At 38.5% G+C, this 21,983-nt stretch overlaps 1 protein-coding gene and 1 non-coding gene across 8 annotated transcripts in view; both read left to right on the forward strand.

Moving 5' to 3' along the window:
* LOC117300792 (growth hormone secretagogue receptor type 1-like) overlaps window positions 1–21,983 on the forward strand; it is a 63,595-nt gene that overhangs the window by 37,478 nt on the left and 4,134 nt on the right. For 3 of the 7 annotated variants that reach the window (XM_033784593.1, XM_033784594.1, XM_033784595.1), the window contains exon 5: window positions 14,983–15,290. The exons of 1 other annotated variant lie outside the window; for it this stretch is intronic. In XM_033784593.1, the coding sequence (XP_033640484.1) occupies window positions 14,983–15,075 (93 nt within the window). In that variant the 3' untranslated portion in view covers window positions 15,076–15,290. Of the gene's footprint in view, window positions 1–12,833; window positions 12,909–14,982; window positions 15,291–21,983 lie in introns of those variants that run through there. 3 more of the 7 variants (XM_033784597.1, XM_033784598.1, XM_033784596.1) reach the window with 3 other exon arrangements.
* On the forward strand, window positions 14,414–14,484 carry Trnag-gcc. The gene has a single exon. It is a non-coding gene; the product is annotated as a tRNA-Gly (tRNA).

Raw genomic sequence — 21,983 nt, forward strand, 5'->3', positions numbered from 1 at the left:
CATTCGAACACGACGTTCTCTCTTCGCAGACAAAGTATTTTAATACACGCGAGTCAGGATTCAATTTGTCGAAATGTTAGGCTCTACCACTGGCTAGTTTTTGGTCTAGCTTAAAGACGAAAGGACACAACTTTCAGTCTTCGTTCTCAAACATTGAATCTATAGAAAAACACGAGTTCGATTCGAATCGGCATTCCTCAATTGTGATTTGGTGCGGGGTCTGTGCTAATACTACCCTTTGAACTAGGCCTGTGTGATTTATACAGGGTGTCGTAATAATAACAACATTAATCCATGGAAGCAGAGCCGTAAAGCTGCACCCTGCCGATTAGTACTTGGGTTTTGTAAAATACATTCATGCTTTTCGTGACAGTAAAGTTTAGTTCCTAGATATTGGATATTCACACATTACTTGTACAGCGAATCATCAGTGACGCTTTTTGTATATTGGATATTGGACATTCCCATGGGTTTGTACAGTTTGTTTGTTCACTGTAGAAAACCTATCGTAATGTCCAATAGTCAAATTCTAGAAAGCGACATTCTAGAGTGTTGATATCCAATGTAAAATATCAAACTAACTTTACTGACGTAGGCTTTTCCAGTAATGGAAGGTTTTTAATACTTGGATGTTTGAGTTCGCATTTAACGAGCGAGTAACGTTGGTTTGTCCATAGGGTAAGGACAGACCTTATCCTCTGTGGTACTGTGCGAGGGTATGGTTTGTCGTTGGGTCCCATGTCCACGCACAGCTTTAGTCTCTAAACCGTGATATCCAATCGCAACAGCCTACACTTACCTATGTCCATGCCGCAATTAGTGTAAGAGGTCCAGAGCGTCTCGGGTAAACAAGCAAACTTTAATTAAGTTTTTGTGATAAGGAAATAAAATATAGGTATTCATTCTCAACCTTCGTTGCTGACTCAAAATGACCGTCCAAATCTCCCATGAGATTTGCCCTCCAAATGAAGATGGGGTCTTCTACGATATTGTTATTGGTTTATTCTGTAGAAATCCTTGATTACATTATAACGGTCCTGGCAAAGATAGGTCACTCTTTGGACAGCTCAGTGTCCATTTCATTAAAAAAAAATCTGCAATTATAATCCTCCTACTTTAGTCCGATCGCCGATTTTGTTTTGCTCTTGGAAAATACAGTTCGGCTTCCAGTGTCTATTTCATAAAAGAAAGCAAATCATATTCATCCTAATTTTAGTCTGATTTTCGTCTTTTTAGTCTAAAAAAATATAATTTGATAAGATAGCCTTAAAGGCTACTTAAGCCAATACAATGTACGTTTGTACTCCAGTACCTAATTTGTTTACATAGTTAAGGACCAAATAATTATTATGCCTCAAGGTTTGTTCGTCGAACCACCCATAACCGCGTCACTGACAATCAAAGTGTGCCATGGAAATATTAACTGTACAAGACCTTGACCAAAAACACACTATTTGAACTTTAAACCGTTATCATGATGCCACCATATTGGTCATGTTCCCTGCGTCCAACAACAGTAATAAATCCTAATATTCATTGTACAAAAAGGAACCAGATTATTTCGCCTTCACCCTCGGTTTGGATATTATTGATTTGAGCGCACACATTTTCAATCATCGATATCGTCCGATAAAGAACCCCCTTTTCGTATACGTCATCAGTTGCGTAACCATTAATTTTATTTTTATTTGCAAGCGTTCACCACTATCGTTATTTTTTGTATTTTTTGTAAAATTATAAACTAGTCATATCATTTTATTTGCTGTGGCTGTTGGAGGGGGCATGCAGTGATCAAAAACAAAATATGGGGGGTACTTAATTATAATACACAACCGGTATCTACCACTCTGATCGCCATTTGTGTCCAGACCTTCACAAGTTAGGGACAAACTAACACAGAATACGAGTTAAAATAACATCCCACTTTTAAACCACTTCCTGGGTCAGGCCTCTTTGGCACGGAATTCTGCTCATTACTAACACGGAGTGTATAAAACAAGGTCAACAACATTTTTTTTTTCACATTGAGAGTTAACTAGAAAGAGGTATCGAGCAGTCTCGTGCTTCTAGGTATACAAGACTTTTAGTTCCTATACGTAAGATTCTCTGAAGAATAACATTGAAAGATATTTTTATTCGTAGGATATGTACGGTGTTCGTAGTGTCATGCTGATCCGATCAATGATGTCTCACCTATGTTAACGTCACATGCCCATTTAAAGTTGCATTGCATGGTTTTTCGATTAAATACCCCCCCCCCCCTTAATTTGAATGCTATTCTCTGAACAACCTTTAAAATATCAATCATCACAAACAAACAAACAAACAAACAAACTGTGTTTTCCTCTGAAATATTACGCACAATGCAAGAAATAATTGTATTATATTTACGCAAGTTGTTGTACGTGGATGATAGTAACGTCATACCCTAGTCGTTTTGTTTCCAAGAGCGGTAATTTTGTTTTATTTCAAACAGGCATTTGTATTTCCAAAAGCAGTTGTTTTGTATTTCTTTTATTTTTTTTTCTCAAAGTAATTTATTTTTATTTCCTTAAACATTATATCAATTTGAAAGGTCGGCTGATGGTTTGCTTTTTATCAGCTGTGTTTGGCACTTGAATTTGTTTTATTTATATTTTTTTAAAGCGGTTATTGTAATTCTTTTTAAACAGTTATTTTTTATTTTCTTTATGCACATATTTTTTTCAAAAGCAGTTTGTTTTTGTTCACAAGCAATTGTTTATATTTCCAAGAGCAGTTGGACTGTCGTGCATTTGTATATTTTAACCAACTACAAAAAAAACTAATCGTTGTCGATGTGTCACAATTTGTTCACATTGTCCTGGCGATAGCAAAATAAATGAGTATAAACTAAATTTGCTGACCTTTATTGGCAAGCAACCGGCCGATGTAAATATCCTTTTAAACGTGTATTACTCTTCGTGAAACTGGCAGCCAACGTGTGTCGTTATAACGAAATTCTGACGGTTTCATGCACCCGTTTTTCTTTGAAGCTCCTGCAAGTTGTCTTGACTTACACTCAATAATATGTAAATTTGTTTGGGAGAAATAAACTTGTGAAAACTTTTATATTAATCAGGGAGCTTAATCAGGGAGCATGGAATTGATCCAGACTCCTCTGGTCCCGCTGGGGGCCTGATCCATGTCTGAGTCAGGCTGACCCGAAACTAGTTAAAGCGCGGATTCTCCGTTAGCTTGACTCATTTCTGGATCATATTTACACAGCTTCAGGGTCACACTGACCCAGAAATGGTCGTGTTCCTTGGGGCCAGGAACCGGGTCAATTCTAGCAAAACGTGAGTTACATGACTGTACGAAATTAAATACATTTTCTTAAACCGTGATTACATATATTAATTACCACTGTTAAGACTCGTAACTAAAGTGTGATAATTCAGTTGGTTAAACAAACTGTCTCTATCGATGAGCAAGTTCGGGCAAGGGGCATTAGTTTACTAATGTCCACTATACCATTGAGCGGTTTTACCTGGTACCCAAGATGTATTGCATGCATTATGCCACCATAGACTTGACTCAAGTCCCAATCCCGTGAAAGTCCTTTTATTTCCATTCCCATCGCCTATCGTCAGAAAACTTTTGCGCGGCCGGCATCCCCAACCAAATCTCGGGACCACAGCAGCTAAATTTAAACGGTGACGGTGTTCTGATGATACGGCGTGTTTGCTAGTTGGGGACTTCTCGCACGAGAACGGGACTTGAATCAAGTCTAAAGCCACTTTGGCCCTTTTCGAAACCACGGCTTCAGCTCCAGATTCGGCTCAGGCTAGCTTGGCCCGCGGCTGTTCTGCTTTGCGTACGTGCACACAGCACATGGGCTTCAGACGAGAGAACGGAGCCTGAAGCCGAATCCAAAGCCATGGATTCGAAAAGGTACATTGACTACCGGTTGACAAATTGGTCGCTGCTTTAGCTTGCTCTGATGTGTTCGTTGATACCTTAAATCGAATCCATTTTCAAACCTGTTGTTTAATTAACCATTGGCTTTCAAAAATCCACCTATACTTACGTCCTAACCACATACGATTAATCGGACCAAATGTAACAACTTATATTACTCGAACCAACGATATCACAAGTTATAAATAAGTTATAAAAATAAGAATATATATTTATTTTTAATCCGCATATTCGGAACAAGCCGCAAGATACTCTCCATAAAAATTTATTTTCAGTGGTGACACTAATTATTCGAGTAACCGTATAACTAGTATTCGAATAACGGTATAAACGGTCCTAGGAACATTTTAATTACCATTTATAATCCGACCAACGATGCGCACATTTTATAAGCTTTCTTTCTCTCTTAAAAAATGTGCACTAATATTTTAATTTAAATCGATTCTGAGTGTTAACTTTAAGAATAATGTATTTTGATTTACTAGTCACATGTATATTGAGGAAAGCGATTGATTAATTTCTCACTATTAATAAGGCCTTTTACATAGCAGTGATAAGGAATTTGTTGTTGCCTTTCGGCCTATACAGACCAGTATCATAATCCGGTCAGTTATGTCTAGTTCCCGTTTTAAACCACTACAAAATGGGATATATATATTTTTTTTTTCATGAAAAGGAGACAGACTATTTGATAATGATGTAGCTTAGGTTCGTAGCACCGGGGGAGGGGGAGGGGCAAGGCTAGAGTATGGTGCCCCTTTGCAGACTTTGTCTCGGTAAATTTAGTTATTGAGGTGATTGGCTTTGCTTTAAGTAAAGATGGAGAGCATCGTCGGTAATACAATAATAACCAAAAAACAAAACTCGGTTGAGTAGCCCTTTTGTGGTGTTGCCCTTATACAAAAAATAACTAGAAACAAACCTCGGTTTAGTTGCCCCCTTGTGGTGGTGCCCTGGGCACGTTCCTCCCCGCCCTCCTCCCCTCTCCCTTCTGAGATCGGTTATTTCGATCTACAGTTGAATTCACAGAGCAGAGAAGAAGAGAAGAACAAAATCAAGATGGCTTGAGAAAGTGATGTGTCTAATCTGAATTCCCCTCCGAAAAGACGACTCGACCATCACAAACTAGATTGCATATACATATTATATAATTCAAAACTGTATCTCCAGTGTACATTGTTAATTATAACCCGAAGTTAGAAACCAATTAAACTGATGGTTAATCAACCAGGAATAAAATGCAGCTAAAACTTTGGGAAAGTGGTTTTGAAATGAAGAAGTAGATTGTATCAGTCATTGCTCTTTCAAGCTTGAAAGACAAGACTTAGAATTAAAAGTTGGTTTGAGATTAATGTGGGTGCAATTCTATTTTTTTAAATTTTGTATTTGTCTTGTCATGTCATGTAACATTATTTTATTGTTCATGCCAGCTTTTTATCTTCTTAAAGCCACATTTTATTTGCTTTTTTTTTAATTGTATGCATGGTCTGTGTGGACGTATAAACCTTTATAATAAAAAAACACCTACAATAATGTTATCATCGCATCCATTTAAAAAAAAGTCGTGGTAAAACATTTTGATCAGATTGTGCTAAAAGTAATTCTCCACAAACGTTTTGAGCTTTTTCACGCACGAAACAAAAATTATGAAAACACAGGTCGAGCGTCCAATGGACATTTCGTTGACCTCTCACCTTTAACTCCCTTAATGCCGAAACGTAACGCATCCGAATAGGTTAGAGTGCGGGTTTTGAATAAATAATGTAAAATCATGATAATATACCTATTATAGTTGATTTAACTGATATTTAAAGACACTGGACACATTTAGTAAGTGTCAAAGACCAGTCTTCGCACTTGTTGTATCTCAACATAATGCACAAAACAACAAACCTGTAAAAAAAACTTAACTTGAATTGGTCGTCGAAGTTGCGAGATAATAACGGAATAAATAAAAAACTTTGCCATATGAAGTTGTGTGCTTTCAGATGCTTGATTTCGGGACCTCAAAATTTAAATCTGAAGTCTCGAAATCAAATTCAAATATAATTTAGGGGAAGATTTACCACTTCTTTATCGAAAACTACGTTACTTCAGAGGGAGCCGTTTCTCACAATGTTTCATACTATCAGTAACTCCATTGCTCATTACCAATTAATTGTGTACGCTAACAGGTGTTTTGAGTAATTACCAATAGTGTCCAGTGCCTTAATTCTCTGACTGTTTTTATGGTAAAAAAATGCATGGTTCAATGGCTAGCGCTGAAAGTTTAAAAGGCTCCAAAAAAGCTCTGCATGGCTGAGATATAACGTGGTGGTCCGCAAAATCAACTCCACTTTCTCTCTTTCAATCTTCACTTCATCCCATCGGAGTCCAACAAAATTTGAAGTGCATGTCCGCCATATTTTTATCTTCAGTGCCGAATCCAAAGCCGAAGCAGTGGTTTCGAAAAGGGCCAATGATTGCAAATTGTGCGTTTTACATGGTGCCCAGCCTCCTTCCCACATGATCAGTGCGCCGTATCGATGCCTCAGACAAGGCATTCTTTTGGAAAATGTTTTGGTGAGATCGTGACACACTGAGAACGAGGTTGCATGGCACCCTAAAAGAGCAGAATTCTTCGGTACCCAGTGCCACTTGGGCCTAGGGCCAAATTTCATGGTTCTGCTTACCGTAAGCAAAGAATCAGAGCTTGCAGAAGCAGGGCTAGCGCAGAAATGTTGTTGTTGCTTGCACTTAAGGGGAGAGAATGGTGATCAAGCGATGGATGAAACTTCGGCCCATGTTCTATTGGAGAATTAGTAATTTAGATCAATCTTACATTATTCCTCCACAAACGTATTTAGTTTACTCGACTGTGTTGAATGGGTACGATTTGCTCACCTCTCGCAAAATCGAAAGAGAAAAAGAGGGGGAAAACAAGGGGATAACATTAGATCAGCGTAGGCCTATCCTCTGCGAGTCGATGGTGTCAGAGTGTACGGGACTGCCAAACACAATTTTAAGCAGCAATCGGCGGCTAATATGGAGAGAGACCACAACATTTCCATATCAATGGGGAGAACTAGCATTTCACTTTATTTTATTTTTTTTTATTTTTTGTAATACCATTTTGATGATCCATTTCTTTGATTTTGTTGTCAATGTTTTGCTTCTCCCCAAGCGCTGGCAGCTGGTGTTGGCACTGCTATTTTGTATCCGCAACTACATTTTGAATTCCCCGCACTTTTTACATTGAGAGATTGTTCATAAACTATAATACCTATTTGATATTTTCATGGTGGGTGTGCCAATCTATTCAAGTCAGGTGTCTTGATTTGGGTGTCACTAATTATTCTTTTAGTTGTGTGATCTCTAAAACGTAGAGGTCAAATTCTCACCGCAGTCATTAATATTTTTTGTCTGCTTAATTAAAAAAACACATACCAAATTAACATGATTATGAACCCCTTTGTCCAGTAATGGGGATATTAAAACGTTCACCACGTCCAGTCTGAATACTTGACTAAATGACAAATCCATTTACCTGAAGTAACCCAATTTAAAATCAGAAAAATTTAACATTATTTTTTTGCAGTTTTGCTTTGTTGTAATTCAGTTGCTTTGGTTATGCGGCCATTCACAAAAAAATACCCTTATTTGGATCTGGAGTCAAGCGCACAAATACTTTCGGGTCAGGGCAGGACTCAGAACTGACCCAGCATCTGAGCCTAAATGATCCAGTTAAAACAGGGGTCAATAAACTGGGTCAATAAACTGGGTCAATAATCCTGGGTCCATAACCCGGTCAATAGTTTGGCTCCATAACCTTTGCTCATTAACATGGGTCATTAACATGGGTCATTAACCTGGGTCATTAACCTGGGTCATTAACATGGGTCAATAGCCTGGGTCAATTACCTGGGTAAATTACCTGGGTCAATAACCTGGGTCAATAATCTGGGTTAGTCTGTCCCAGATTCAAAATCAAGTTACTCTAAAACTTTATTCATAAAGAGTTGATTAATTTGTTGACCTAGATCAAACTCCGAACTTTCAGTCAGGAGACAGCTTTAATAACGCAGAAATTTTGGGTTGCACATTAACGGCTCAAACTGAGTGCTTGACGAAGATGCGGTCCTCACCAATTACAATATCATTATGATTCAAAGTTAGCTGTCCTAGTTCTGTAAACTTTTCGAACTGCTGTAACAAAAAAGAGTCGTCAGAAGAAAAAAACGAAAAGACAGAGAAAATAAACACAATCAGTATGGATGTGGGCCGTCCTTGTGTATTATGCATCTGCTTTTCTCACCTTCAAAACTGCACCAAAGTGTTTCTTGAGTCTGACCTACAGCAACACAACGTCGCTTTCGATGTTTGGAGAAAACCTGGCGCCGCTATCGGAGACAAAATAGAGGTACATATAAAATGAACAACTGTTCAGTGTCTGGTGTTATTTTTTTTTTATTCTTCATAAAACTTGCATGGCACCTACTATCGCAATTGAATATCAAATGTGATATTTTGTCTCCCCGCCATTTTGCATGAGTGTTTGACCCACTTCATTTGCATGATTGATCTATTTAAAAAATACTTATTCGCACTCTTACCAAAAGACAAAGTGTGCTGTTTTGGCAGAATTGTGTATTCTCTTTCAGTAGTTGTAGTTTGGTGTCGTCGTGAGCTATAGCTTGTGTTGTACACGTACCAGTTTAATGCCGGGGGCACGCGCAAGCTTCGCGCACGCATGAATAAGCCGTTTTCAATTACACGCGGGTGTGACACACCTTATTGTTTGACCGGTACTGTAAATACACTGTTGCAACCGCATCACATCGTACTGGCTATCTTTGAATAGATTATATAAACCTTTTTTCTTTTAGTGTCAAAGTTTTGACAATGATACGAAAATTAAGAAGTCACATACGTTACTCGTGTGCTGTGTCCCCCAGGGGGCTGCAGTACACTTCCCGAATAGTATGGTCCACCCTGTGTGTGATAGTTGTTGTATTGTTTTAATTTTGTAAATTCTGCATCAGTTTGACCTATCTGGGTAATTTGACCCAGACACCCGGTCATACTGGCCCTTAAAGGGTGGGACCTCATCGGAACCCAGATCAGGATATGTATAATATTGGACATAGTTTGCGGTAACACCGTTTAATGACTATCTCTAATGAGTTATGGGGGGGGGGGGAGGGTTCTGAAAAGAACATTTTGGTTGATCAAAATCAGCTGTGACAAAGAAATTTTCCTCTCCTGCCATTTGGTGAACTTTTAAACCGGTTGGCCTTTTTATAAGTAACTTCCAAATCATAACTTCCTATATTTTTTAACATCTTACGTTGTAACGGTTCGAGCTCAGTCGTAGTATCGCACATTTGGGTCGTTGACCTTTTTAAAATAAATAGCCAGTTCAGAAATAATTCTTCACGGAATAAGTAACTACTGTTTGTTTATTCTCCTATATATTTTTTTATTTTCATTTAGTATAAATGATTATTTTTAACCCTTTGTATTAACAATGAAAACAAAATTCAAATTTAGGACGATCGACGATTCTTTTTTTTTACAAACCCCATTTGCCACCATGCCCGAATGTGTGCAACCAATACATAGGTTCAATGGTAACATGAACTTTAGTTGGGCAAATTTCTTAGGTGAAGTCGAAAACGAAGGTCAAGTCTCTTTGAATTGTTAAAATTATATTTCATGGCTGAAGTTTACTTTCCCAAAATTTAGTTTTTAAAGGCAGTGGACACTTTTGTTAATTACTCAAAATAATGATTAGCAATAAAATCTTATTTGGTAACAAGTAATGAGGAGCTGTTGATAGTATAAAACATTGTGAGAAATGGCTCCCTCTGAAGTAACAAAGTTTTTGAGAAAGAATTAAAAATAAATTGTCTACCAATTTGATTTCGAGACGTCAGATTTAGCATTATTTTGGGGTCTCGAATTCAAGCATCTGAAAGCACACAACTTTGTGTGACAAGGGTGTTTTTTCTTTTCAATATTTTCTCGCAACTTCGATGACCGATTGAGCTCAAATTTTCACAGGTCGGTTATTTTATGCATATTATGTTGAGAAACACCAAGTGAGAAGACTGGTCTTTGACAATTACCAATAGTGTCCAGTGTCTTTAAATTTGTATAGACATAGACAGCAACTACAGTAACGTTGTAAATAGAACGTGCATACGTAAAACTCAATGCGGCCGAAACCAACTTGATCACGGATCCGTTTTCTAACGTGGCATAGGGTCCATAGAGAGACAATTAAATCATTTCTTGAATCCAATTGTTGATCAGCCGGCTTCGAGCGTGAAAAGAGATTTTTAGGAGCATGGGGTGAACAGTTTGACATTTCTAGACGTGTGTTTGTTTAATTAAGCGTGGAAAAGTCAAGATTGTTTTAATCTCGACTCGACTTGATCAATTGTAATGTTGTTGTGGAGAGGGCAACACTGCAAGTACATCTTCAAACAACAGCTCATGGCATGATGAGCGACCACTCCGAAAATCTAGAAGCGAAGGCAGAAATTCTGGGAAATCTTTGTTGTTTTTACTGTTTGTCTCCGACGCAAATGTCAACGGTCTTCCTATCCATTTTTAAGTCTGTGTTTGATATACGTGTAACCTGTTGGTATTTGAACATGTATTTCTTTGAGGTCGGTATTTTCTACATCCCCGTTTTGCTTTCACTGGAGAGATGGGTGACCTGATTTCTTGTTGGGTTCATGACTTATGGTCAGGAAGAGGTTTTTGTGACTTTGTTATCATTATTTGGTTAACTCAATACAGTTATGATTAAATGTAAACATGTATATTTGATATTGATCACATAACACAACGTCGATGATCGTTAGATTCGTGTGGGTTTCGTTACGTCGTCGCGTTCGGATGATGTATGGGTGTTTTTGAAACATAGGGCAAGGACTTTGAAATTAATCGGTTAGCCTGGATCTTTGAGATGGCAAGGCCATTTTTTATTTTTTGAAGAAGGGCATTTTTCTTTTTTGAAAAACCTTAAAATTTCAGGTGTTTTTGAAGGGGCACCAAGGCCAGGTCAAGGGCGATGATGACAATTGCCTCCGTGGCCTACGTGTTACCTATGCCTGTTCGTCGTTAGCCTTTTTGAGGTCAAACTGTAAACTTTAAGTGTCGTGTAAAAATTTAAAAAGTTACGTATTGTATTGTCACATTACTGGGGACTGTAACTGCAAGTTGAGACCCTTGTATATGCATACCTAAAGAAAAAAAATACATACAATTTTTGAAATTTGTATATATAATACTCAAGAAATGTAGATATAATACTCAAGAACCTAACGATAATGCTATCCCATACTTATCCTGTATTCGGTTTCGTATAGACACAAGTACAGCAGTGAAAGAGACCCTTGCACACCGCGTGTGTGCACTAACATGGTTGGCATAATGAGGGTACATTTGCGCTTTTTCTGTATGGGGTTGGTTGTGGTGTGACGCATTCGCATTCGTGTCTGCCTATTGCGCATTTATATTGCGTCTGCGTCAACCAGTGAATAAAATTTGCATAAATTTCGTTGGGAAGTGCTAATGGCTTGCTAATAACTGAGTGGGGTTTTTGTGTTATTAACATACTTTTTCAATCTGACAAAGCTATCAACGGGAATCTTATAGTAACATCAATAAGATACCTTTGAACGCTAGGTGGCAGCAGACGTATAGGTAAATATCCATTGTTTACTTGGTCTGAGCATGCTCACATTTCAAAGAACAATGGATATACTTGGTCAGTCTGCTGCCACCTAGAGTCCCAAAATTGCCTCCCATCGCAAATTCTTGGTGACTTGCGCGTTACATGTGAAAACATTAGGTGAGTGTGTCTGTCTGTCTGTCCCGTTGAAACTGAGGACCATAACAAAGAGTAATCTGGATGTATTGACACAGCAAGGACGTCCTAACATTGCTTTCGTGTATAAAACAAATGAGGGCGTAACCAAAATGTTATAAATTAATCAATCAATCAATCAATTATTCAATCAATAAAACAATAGGAGAACAACGACACTTGTAATCGAGTTTCCTCATAAGACACACGTGGCTTGGTGATGTAGAATCTTTATTTAGGATGACAATGTTCAGCTTAATTTTTTTTTTTTAAGTCACACATTTTACCTGGCACCCCGCATGCCTTCATTGTTAATCAATTAATTGTCGTATTGTTGCTCATTTGCATAATTATTTGCATTTTTTTTTTTTGGCGTAAGCAAAACTTTCCGTGATGTGTTTTACTGCAGTGCCATTGGTTTAATACTTGTAATCACGTGTAAGGGATGACCCATTTGCAAAGCTGGATTTGCATTGAGAGTGTTTCGACCAGCCTGTTTTTGTCACGTGGTTGCTGTTCGTCATTTTCGGTCTTAATGCAGCAAAACCTATGCGGTTTTTATTAACAAAATGGTTTTTAATAGAAATTGTCGCTACTCGCCCAAAATATACTGTGCTGTTCCAAGTAGAATTGAGGCTTGCGAAAAAATATTGCCGTGTTTCAAAGTTGTATTCCTTGTTGATAATTTTGTGTCGTTTCTGAATCTGTGCGCTCCTTCGGTTTTTTTGTTTAACATTCTGAGCTTTTTTTTATTTATTTTTTTACTCAAACTACCGTGAAGTTTAACAACAAAACTAACACAATTAGTTTTAATTCTACCTATTTCATCTCGTCAATTCTATCCAGTCTTTTGTGCCAGCTAATTTCACTAAACTATGTACAGTTATTACATTCTACATCCAAGCATTTCTTTCAAAATTCCGTTTCTTATTAAGTAATGATTTTACAAGTTGACTGTTTCTCTCGTTCTCCAACCAATTAATGTGTTTTGTTTCGATTTTCTTTCCCCCACACCTTTTGCCTGCCACTGTTTCAGTCCGTCACTTTTATGTCTGCACGTAAGAGTCCAGTCAATTACACACGTGCCACGTCCATCCGTGAAGTGTAGTGAGTAAGCTTCTCTGTCACAATTTCAAACAAAGTAGAAAGTTTTAAGATAGTGCGGTCTTAATAGATGCAATTTCTGGTGCCTGGTGCTTTAGTAGTAAAACCTGCAGCTCTTTATAAACGTAGATGACATGTTCAAAAATAACTTGTGCCGTTAATTCATCCGCTTTTGGTTTGGCTTGACTTAGGTTTGACCTAAAAAATAATATAGTTTAATATGAGGACTTTGGGGACGCTAGGTGACAGCAGACTAACCAGATAACTTTGCAGGAAACGTTAACAATGGAAATATTATGACCTGTTGCCTTTTTCATTAAATCTGTAAGCAGACGCTTTCTGCTTACGTGCAATCAGTGAACGCACTGTGTTTTTCAGCAAAAGTGTTATTAAAAGCGAAAAAATTTTTTACAGCGTGTGTGTACGTACGTTCACAGTGGATTTTCATTGTTGCGTCACACATCGCTTACCAGAACCACAGGCAAGCTAGCCTGCGTTTGCTTTACTTACATAGTAAGTATGCAGTGTTTATGAAGTAGAAAGCTGTTAAAATATGGCACATGTGGTTCTGCTTAAGCAAGCATCAATATGTGCTTACCCATAAGCAGCTTTATTAAAGTCTGCTGACATCTACAGCCTCCCAAAGTTCCCTTTTTTAATGTGGGGGGGGGGAGCACTTGGTTTGAGTTGGTCACTGGTACATCAAATATTTAGTTTCCTTCCTTCGGTGTTTGATTGGTGGTGTTTTCCTTGAGGTCATTTAACTGTTTGTGCATGTTTCTCTAAACAAGTGACAAACCAGTTATAATTTTTATCATTGCTAGACAACAATTATTAGTTACTTACTCGTTTATTTATTTTCAACTTTCGGACAATAAAAACACTCTTTACAAAGTTCAGGGATAAATCTATATGGAAAAAAATAGAACATCTACTTTTTCGGTAGGAGGCTTCTTTTCGAATAGAAGGTTGAAATTTTCCAACCTCATGGATCACACGTTGTAAAATTGTCTTTCTCCATAATTTAATCCCATTTTTTAAATTGTGTCTTCCATACTTCAAAATGGCTGATAGTGGGCCTAATTTCATGGCTCTGCTTACCGGTGAATTCTGCGCTTATATCCCGTCGAGTTATGTGTTTTACATTGCTCGGTGTAAGCGCAGTCGCTTCGGTGAGCAAGGCCATGGTTGTGAATCCGTTTGTTTTGTTGGCGTGACACTACCGTGTATTTAACTTGCAGAGCTTAACAATAATTATGATTCGGTTGTGTGTTGATTGCCGCTGTACACTTTCTGTCGCCCCGATTGCTTTTGTACATTTTCTGTCTCGTGGTTGCTTCTGTACACTTTGTGTCCCCCTGATCTCACACTTTCTATTTCCTGGTCGCTTCTGTGCACTTTCTGTCCCTCTAAATGTTTCTGTGTATACTTTCTGTCCCTCTGATTGCCTGACCCCGGTTGATTTTGTACTTTGTCTCCCGCCCGCCCCGATGGATTCCGTAAACTGTGTGTCCCCTGGTGGTTCAGTGGTAGAATTCTCGCCTGCCACGCGGGAGGCCCGGGTTCGATTCCCGGCCAGTGCACCAATATTTTCGTCCTTCGGATGGGACGTAAAGCCGTTGGTCCCATGTGTTGTGTAACGCATGTAAAAGAACCCAGTGCACTTATCGAAAAGAGAAGGGGTTCGCCCCGGTGTTCCTGGTTGTGGCTGCTTAATGCGCCGTAGCACCTTGTAAACCCTTATAAGGTGCTAAATAATTGGGTCTCAGAATTCATCACTGCAATAACCTATCTTTCTGAAAGTTTGTATATACTCAGCGCCTTGAGTACCTTGTTTGGTAGATACGTGCGCTATATAAGACTTCGATATTATTATTATTATTATTATTATTATTATTATTATAATTCTGTACACTTTCTGTCCCTCTAATTTCTTCTGTACACTTTATGTCCTCCTGATTGCTTATATATATATTTGTTCTGTCCCTCTAATTTATTCTGTACCCTTTCTGTCTCCTTATCGATTCTGTACACTTCCTGTTTCCTGATTGTTCTGTACACTTTCTGTTCCCTCTCTACAGGCACGTGTGTCTTGTCATCATTGGATGTGGGGTTACAAGCACGAGCGATGCTCCCTGTCTCCCAGTGGGACTGTGGGCTTGACCTACGTATGATAGTCAACTCGACCCAGATCCCGTTAGTCAACTCGACCCGAACCCCGTTGACGTCAGCCGCCCCCTGTGCTTGTTGTCCATCCCGTCCTGTACCCAATTTCATAGAGATGCTTAGACAAAAATTATGGTTAACAAATGGTTTTCTCAGGCAGAAATTAGCAGGATACCAGTCCCAAATTGTAATTGTTATATGGTAGTTTGGCTGGTAACCTTACTCTGGTAAGCATAGTTTGGTTCTGCTTACCTTGGTTGTTTTGTTGTATATTTGGTTTGCGGTAACACCATGTGTGTATCTACTTGCCAGGTAGAGTTGTTCTAATAGGGAACTGTCTTGCTTTATTCTACTGCCGTGGAGTAGATAATCGGAGGTTCGGGAGACTTCTCAGTTCTGAAAAGAACTGTCCTGCTTTTTAACTATTACCAGGGCGGATGGTATAGAAATTAGACTTCCTGACGATGACTAGAGCAAGCTAGTCGAAACGTTGAGACCAATTTCAGTACAGTTAATTACGATCATAACTGAGAAGTCTCCCGAACCTCCGATTATCTACTCCACGGCAGTAGAATAAAGCAAGACAGTTCCCTAAGAACAACTCTACCTGGCAAGTAGATACACACATAGTGTTACCGCAAACCAAATATACATTGGTTGTTTTGCTTAGGTAGCTCTATAAAATTGGGCCCTGTTCTTTGCTAATGATGACATAATAATACTAATAATAATATGTACATAACCATAACATAAAAACATGTAATATAATTATGAACATAAACGTTTACGAAGCTGTTGAATGGGTGATTCTGATTTTAAATAAAAATGATCGTGGTGTTTTAAAGAATGATAAAACGTCAGTACATCCTCGGTTGTTCAGGTACAAAATCATCGAGAACGGTTGCCGTTCTCGTTTAGTTATGGTGTAATTAAGGAGCTACCACTTGTATATGGCGTCACAAGCCCACACAGCGCCCCCGGTGCGTACAAGCGTTAAACGTGCACGTTTAACATTGTATAACCTTAGCGCGCGATGGCGGCAAATGTAAGAGTTCAGGAGAGATCAATCGTAGAACTACACATCGACTCCCAAAATGGCACACTGACATAATCAGAGTGGTGATGACGTCACGTGCATTTGCTCAGAGAATGTTCTCTGTAAGTAGTTCCCGGTGAATCATTATTGGGTTCGTAATCGTATGTGCCTGTTAGCGGCTATAATGTGCACATTTAACGTCGTGAGAATACGTTTTGGATAGGGGTGTGTGGGCATTTTTGGTGTCACATATGTCCTTTTGAATATTTCGTGTACAAAATAAAGCAAACATGAAAAGTGCAAACATGAAAACAAACAAGGTATAAGTGGATGACAGTGTGATGTGGTAAGGTTGGTTGCAAGTGTGATATTATGGCAAGTAGAAACTGTGAATTTCAAACTAGTTTGAAGATTGTTCGAACCCTAGTTGGGCTGTGCTTACCTTAGGTGAAATTAAGCGTCAAGTTGGGACAGGTCTAACTATGGTTGGTACAGTATATTAAGAACGAGCATGATGGTGGTACGGCGTATTGGTAATGTGTCGTCTGGCGTAAGACCAAAGAGAGCTTATGCGGGCTTAAGTGATCTCTTTGCTGCCAACGACGTACGATTGCACTCACTACTAGTGCCACCTAGCGTACCAAAGTCTCCAACATTGGAGATGCCAATGACAAAGCTGAGTTCAAACAATGGGAGAGCTAAAAAGGAGTCTACTGGTCATCGTGTGCGTTTGTGACAATGGATGTTTAAAGGAACACGTTGTCTTGGATCGGTCGAGTTGGTCTTTGAAAAGCGTTGTGTCACAGAGTGTGTATGTTTAAAAAGATATTTTAAAAGTAGAGTACATGTATAATAACCCACACAAACACAAGTATCACTCGAAATTGCCTGGTTTTCCTTTTACCTCGTCGACAAACACGGTCAGCCATTTATAAGAGTCAAATTTTAAGAGTCAAATTTTTGACTCACATTGGCCGACCGTGTTAGTTCGCAAAGTAAAAGCAAAACCACGCAATTTCGAGGCAAATTAATGTTTGTGGATAATTGTATTCTAGTTTTTGAACATCTTTCTAACCATATGCATTTTATAACAAACGGTGACAAACGCTTTTCAAAGACCAACTCGACCAATCCAAGGCATTGTGTTCCTTTAGGTGCGATAAGTGTACAGTATGATAGTTAGTCTGCTGTGCTGGATTGGTAATTTCGAAGTACATGTACTACATTGCGCACGTATCTACAAGGTATACTCGATGAGCTGAGATACACACACTTTCAGAAAGATAGGTCATTGCAGTGATAAATTCTGAGACCTATTAAGCACCATATAAGGGTTTACAAGGTGCTACGGCGCATACATCAGCCACGGCCAGGAACACCGGGCGAACCCCCTTCTCTTTTCGATAAATACACTGGGTTATTTGACATGCGTTACACATCACATGGGACCAACGGCTTTACGTCCCATCCAAATGACGAAGCATGATTATAAGGACACAAGTGTTACGGCTGGCGATTCGCACACACACTCTGCTGATTAGAAACGCAGAGTTTGAATTCGGTTCTCTTAACTGTTCGGCCACGACACTTCCATGTTAGCTTACGTGTGTATTAATATCAAGGTTGCTAAACAAAGTGTCGTGTCACATTACAAGACAATTTGGCTTCGGGTAAATGTATAGAAAGTGGAAAGATGTTTCTCTACATTGAATGAATTACTTACCATTTACATGGGCCCTGGAGAATAGGTACATTTTACTATCTTTAGATTTAAATTGACTCTTATCAATTGAAACTAATTGACAGCTGCAGATGATTTGTGTCCCTAGTTTCAGTCGATTGAAGATAGTTTCAGTCTAAATTTGAAGAGAGTATGCTGAATGGGTTAGGTTATTTCATAATGTGTGAGATTATTGCCAAATAAGTGAGTAAAATAGTTGGTGAGTGTGTTCGGTGGTTTCAGATAATATGATATTTTTTTTCTCTAAATGAATAAGATTGTCACAGAGTGCTTGTAATGAATTTATCTCTTTTGCTGTTGCAGTAAGTGGTAAATTAGCATAATATTGCATTGAGAATTTCAAAAGATGAGGGGTGGTTTGACAGTGCTGATATGTGCTAGTCCTGTTAGTGTGTGGTGCAGGGATGAGATTGATCAGACTTTCATCTGAATTCAGACTTGTTATGTCGGCCTTGTGAAGAAGTTCAGACAATTTTGTTTTTCCACAATTAAAGAAATCCTGCTCATTGGTCTACTTCTCTAGTGCTTTGAATACTGTTTCCAAAAGCCCATTGGAATCTATAATCCATGGGGTGACCAAACGGTAAAAATGTTATCATTTCAACATACTTTTGAATTTGTATCCAAGTTTCAGACTTTTTCGTTAGTACTGACTCTCACCCCTGGTGGTGGAGATTTCATATTCACTATCTTTATTAAGATCGAGACCAAAACAGAAAATAATATAACACAAAGGGTCTACATAAAGAGGGGTGCTCCACAAGGATTTGTGTGAAGAAAAACTTTGGGTATATCTTACATGGGAAAAAGATAGTGGACAAGATATCTCCACAGGGATGCATGACATAGAATGCGAGCTGTTTAGTGTGCGTGTTTGTAATAGTTGTGCGAATGTGCTTTTTGTGACGGCGGATGATCAATGTAAAATGCTTTAAAATATTGCGATATACGTGATTAGTCTTTCAAACTGTATGGTGTGCGGATAACGCGTGGCATTGCTGGAAAATGCGTGATGGTGTTAAAGAATGCGTGATGCTTAAGTATACTCTGTGTAAATATGATAATTATTGCAAAATGCGTGATAAGACTGAATACTGAGTGACCATGTTGGACAATGCGTGATGTTATATTCAGAAACACGTTATGCGTTCACTTTGCGTCGTGATCGTGATCGTTTTCGTTCTCGGTGCAGTGTGACTCGGCCTTTAGGGCACAAGCTCGAATTACAGAAGGATTGGTCCTTGAAGACACCCAAAATAATGGCTTCAATGCACAGCTCAACAGTCAGAGATTATCTATGTATATGTAACTGTAAAATTAAAAATGAAGTTGTGCCATTCAGTGATGTGACAACTTGACAGGATGGAACGGTTTAGCAAATGTGGATTATTTGTTGTTATTCTATCAAAGTCTTTCTTTTAATGAAACCAATGGAAGGGACCCTCAAAAGTGACTACCGGTGCAAAGGAAGGGGCATTGAGGATGCTTGTGTATATCACAAAATATGTTGTTTGGATTTTGTTAAAGTTTGCCCGACCTGGAAGTTAAGTGGGTCAGCGGCTCCCAGGCACCCAGAATCTGGGTCATTTCTGCCCCGGGAAATTTGTTTCATTTCTGTTTAAGAGTGAACAAGTAGACGGTCCTCTATAACATCAGAACACAATTAAAGTTAATTGACCTCTCCACTAAAAACATAATATTATGTGCTCATTCCAAATTATAAATGTAATTGCTCATAAGCCTCTCGGTTATATCGTGCATTGCTTACGGCCCAGTTTATAAAAGCAGCTCAATGCAATTCTTTTATGAATTTCGAGTGGTTGCAAACTTGTTTGTTTTTCTGCTGGCATCGATAAAAACCATACGGTTGGCACCATTGTTTTAAAGTTTACATGCTGGTTTGTTTTATTAAACAAGTCGTGTGATCGCGCTTTAGGAGGGAAAATCGTACCATGGAATTCTCTCCACCGGAGATTCTGTCCCCAAGATGAGAAATTAACTCACAACCATGGACATCAAATTTTAAATCGGGAACCCTTTATGTACACTTTTGATTATGAAGTCACTCCTAAAGGCAGTGGACATTATTGGTAATTACTCAAAATAAGTATTATCATAAAACCTTTCGTGATTGGAGTAATGGGGAGCTGTTGATAGTATGAAACATTGTGAGAAACAGCTCCCTTTTAAGTAACGTAGTTTTCGAGAAAGAAGTTATTTTCCACTAATTTGATTATCTAAAAGCACACAACTTCGTGCGACAAGGGTGTTTTTTTTTCTTTCGTTTAGGCTCAAATGTTCACAGGTTTGTTATTTTGTGCATATGTTGAGATACACCAAGTGTCAAGACTAGTCTTTGACAATTACCAAGTGTCCAGTGTCTTTAGTTATTCAAATTAACCCCTAAAGTGACAAACTTCACCACTATAACTTTATATTGGATTTGAACCTTTGTGTTTAATTGGTAGTTCTGTATTATCTTTTGACTTATTAATATTATGAATACAAACAGATATGCACTGCATTGTATTTTACCAGACAGAGTAATGTTCGCAGTGTTTTTTTTATTATAGTTTAACAATATTTGTAGTCGTAGTTCCTTTAGACGTAATTATGCACATGACGTCATTTGAATAGGGCGCCCTCGGCTAGAGGTCAAATGCAGCTTGCCCATGGGTCAACCATAATGCGCCACGCGTACATAGATGTGCGTTTTCTCTAGATGGAGTGCATCGACGTCATTGGCCGCCATCTTTGATGAATTGTGTAGGCATAATGAACAGCTATCATTGGCCGAGAGTCGTGCGTTGCGTGTATACCAGTGCTCTTTTCCATTGTCTTTATACATCAAAGATGGTGGCCAATGACGTCATGTGCAATCCATTCATTGTCCCATCATCGTTTTTTATCTAAGATGGCGGCGCTTTGACGTCATGGCATCAGGTCCATTGACATCAATGTACAAAATAAAGATGAATACATTTAACCGTGAATGTATTTATAATGGGGAACTTTTGGGACACTCGGTGACGGCAGACTTACCAGGTACAAATCCATTGAAATCGGTAATGTGCGCATGCTCAGGACTACATAAACAATTAACATTACCTGGTAAGTCTGCTGCCACCTAGCTATCCAAAGTCTCTCTTTGGCGTGTAAAATGTCGTGGGAATATCGGTAGGAGTTTGCAGAGTGATGGGAAACGCGAAGTAGTATTATTTAAAGTCTATGTTTTGTTGAAATTTATGTACAAAATTAATCATATTTATCAATACGGACTTTAATTAATGAGAGAGGAGTCAGTCTGTTTTAGGATGTTGACTATGTTGATTTGTAAATGCTGATTCATAATTATACTGGTATTATACCTCTTCACAAAGCCTTTCAAGATAATGCAAGAATGTGGGCTTGATGATTGTATGAAATAAATTATTTATAATAATTATTCTCGATTGTGACATTTGTATCTAACTACTTTAACATTCAATAAAGGAATGTGTGGATAACAAAGGAAGAATTTTGTGTGTTTATTTTGTTTGGTTTCGCTCCATCCACTCTGGACAAACTTGCAGCTTTGATACGCCGACTTGAAATAACAAAAATAGCAGCAGCAGTAGCGAAAACAAAAACAACACCAACAGCATCAAACCAAAAATTGTAGAAAAAAACCGTACTGCAACACCACCACCAACAATAATAACAACAATAACAACAAAACAGCAACAACAAGAACTACAGGTCTCTGACGGATGGTTTAGAAACACAATAAACTTCGGGGCTTTTTCTCGGCCGAATTTCATAGGGAGGCTTGAACCAGAAAATATTGCTTAATAAACACTCTCTGCTTAGCAGAGATTACCAGGAGACCAGTCACAAGTTGTACACGCAACGTGGTAGTTTGGCTGGTAAACATTATTCTGTTAAAGAATACATGTGTTGGAGGGCCTACTGCATGAGCAATGTTATGTGCATAAAGCAGCTCTATGAAAGTATTCTCACCACAAGGCAAAATTGTTCAAAAACCCTACTCCTCTGGACCGTATCTTTAATTCCACAGATCCCCCCCCCCTTTTCAACCTCCCCGCGAGGGAAATGAGAAATATGAAAGATGAATGTGAAGGGTGAATGTTGTATGTTCA

This window comes from Asterias rubens, chromosome 16 (genome assembly GCF_902459465.1).
Source record: "Asterias rubens chromosome 16, eAstRub1.3, whole genome shotgun sequence".
Taxonomy (NCBI): domain Eukaryota; kingdom Metazoa; phylum Echinodermata; class Asteroidea; order Forcipulatida; family Asteriidae; genus Asterias; species Asterias rubens.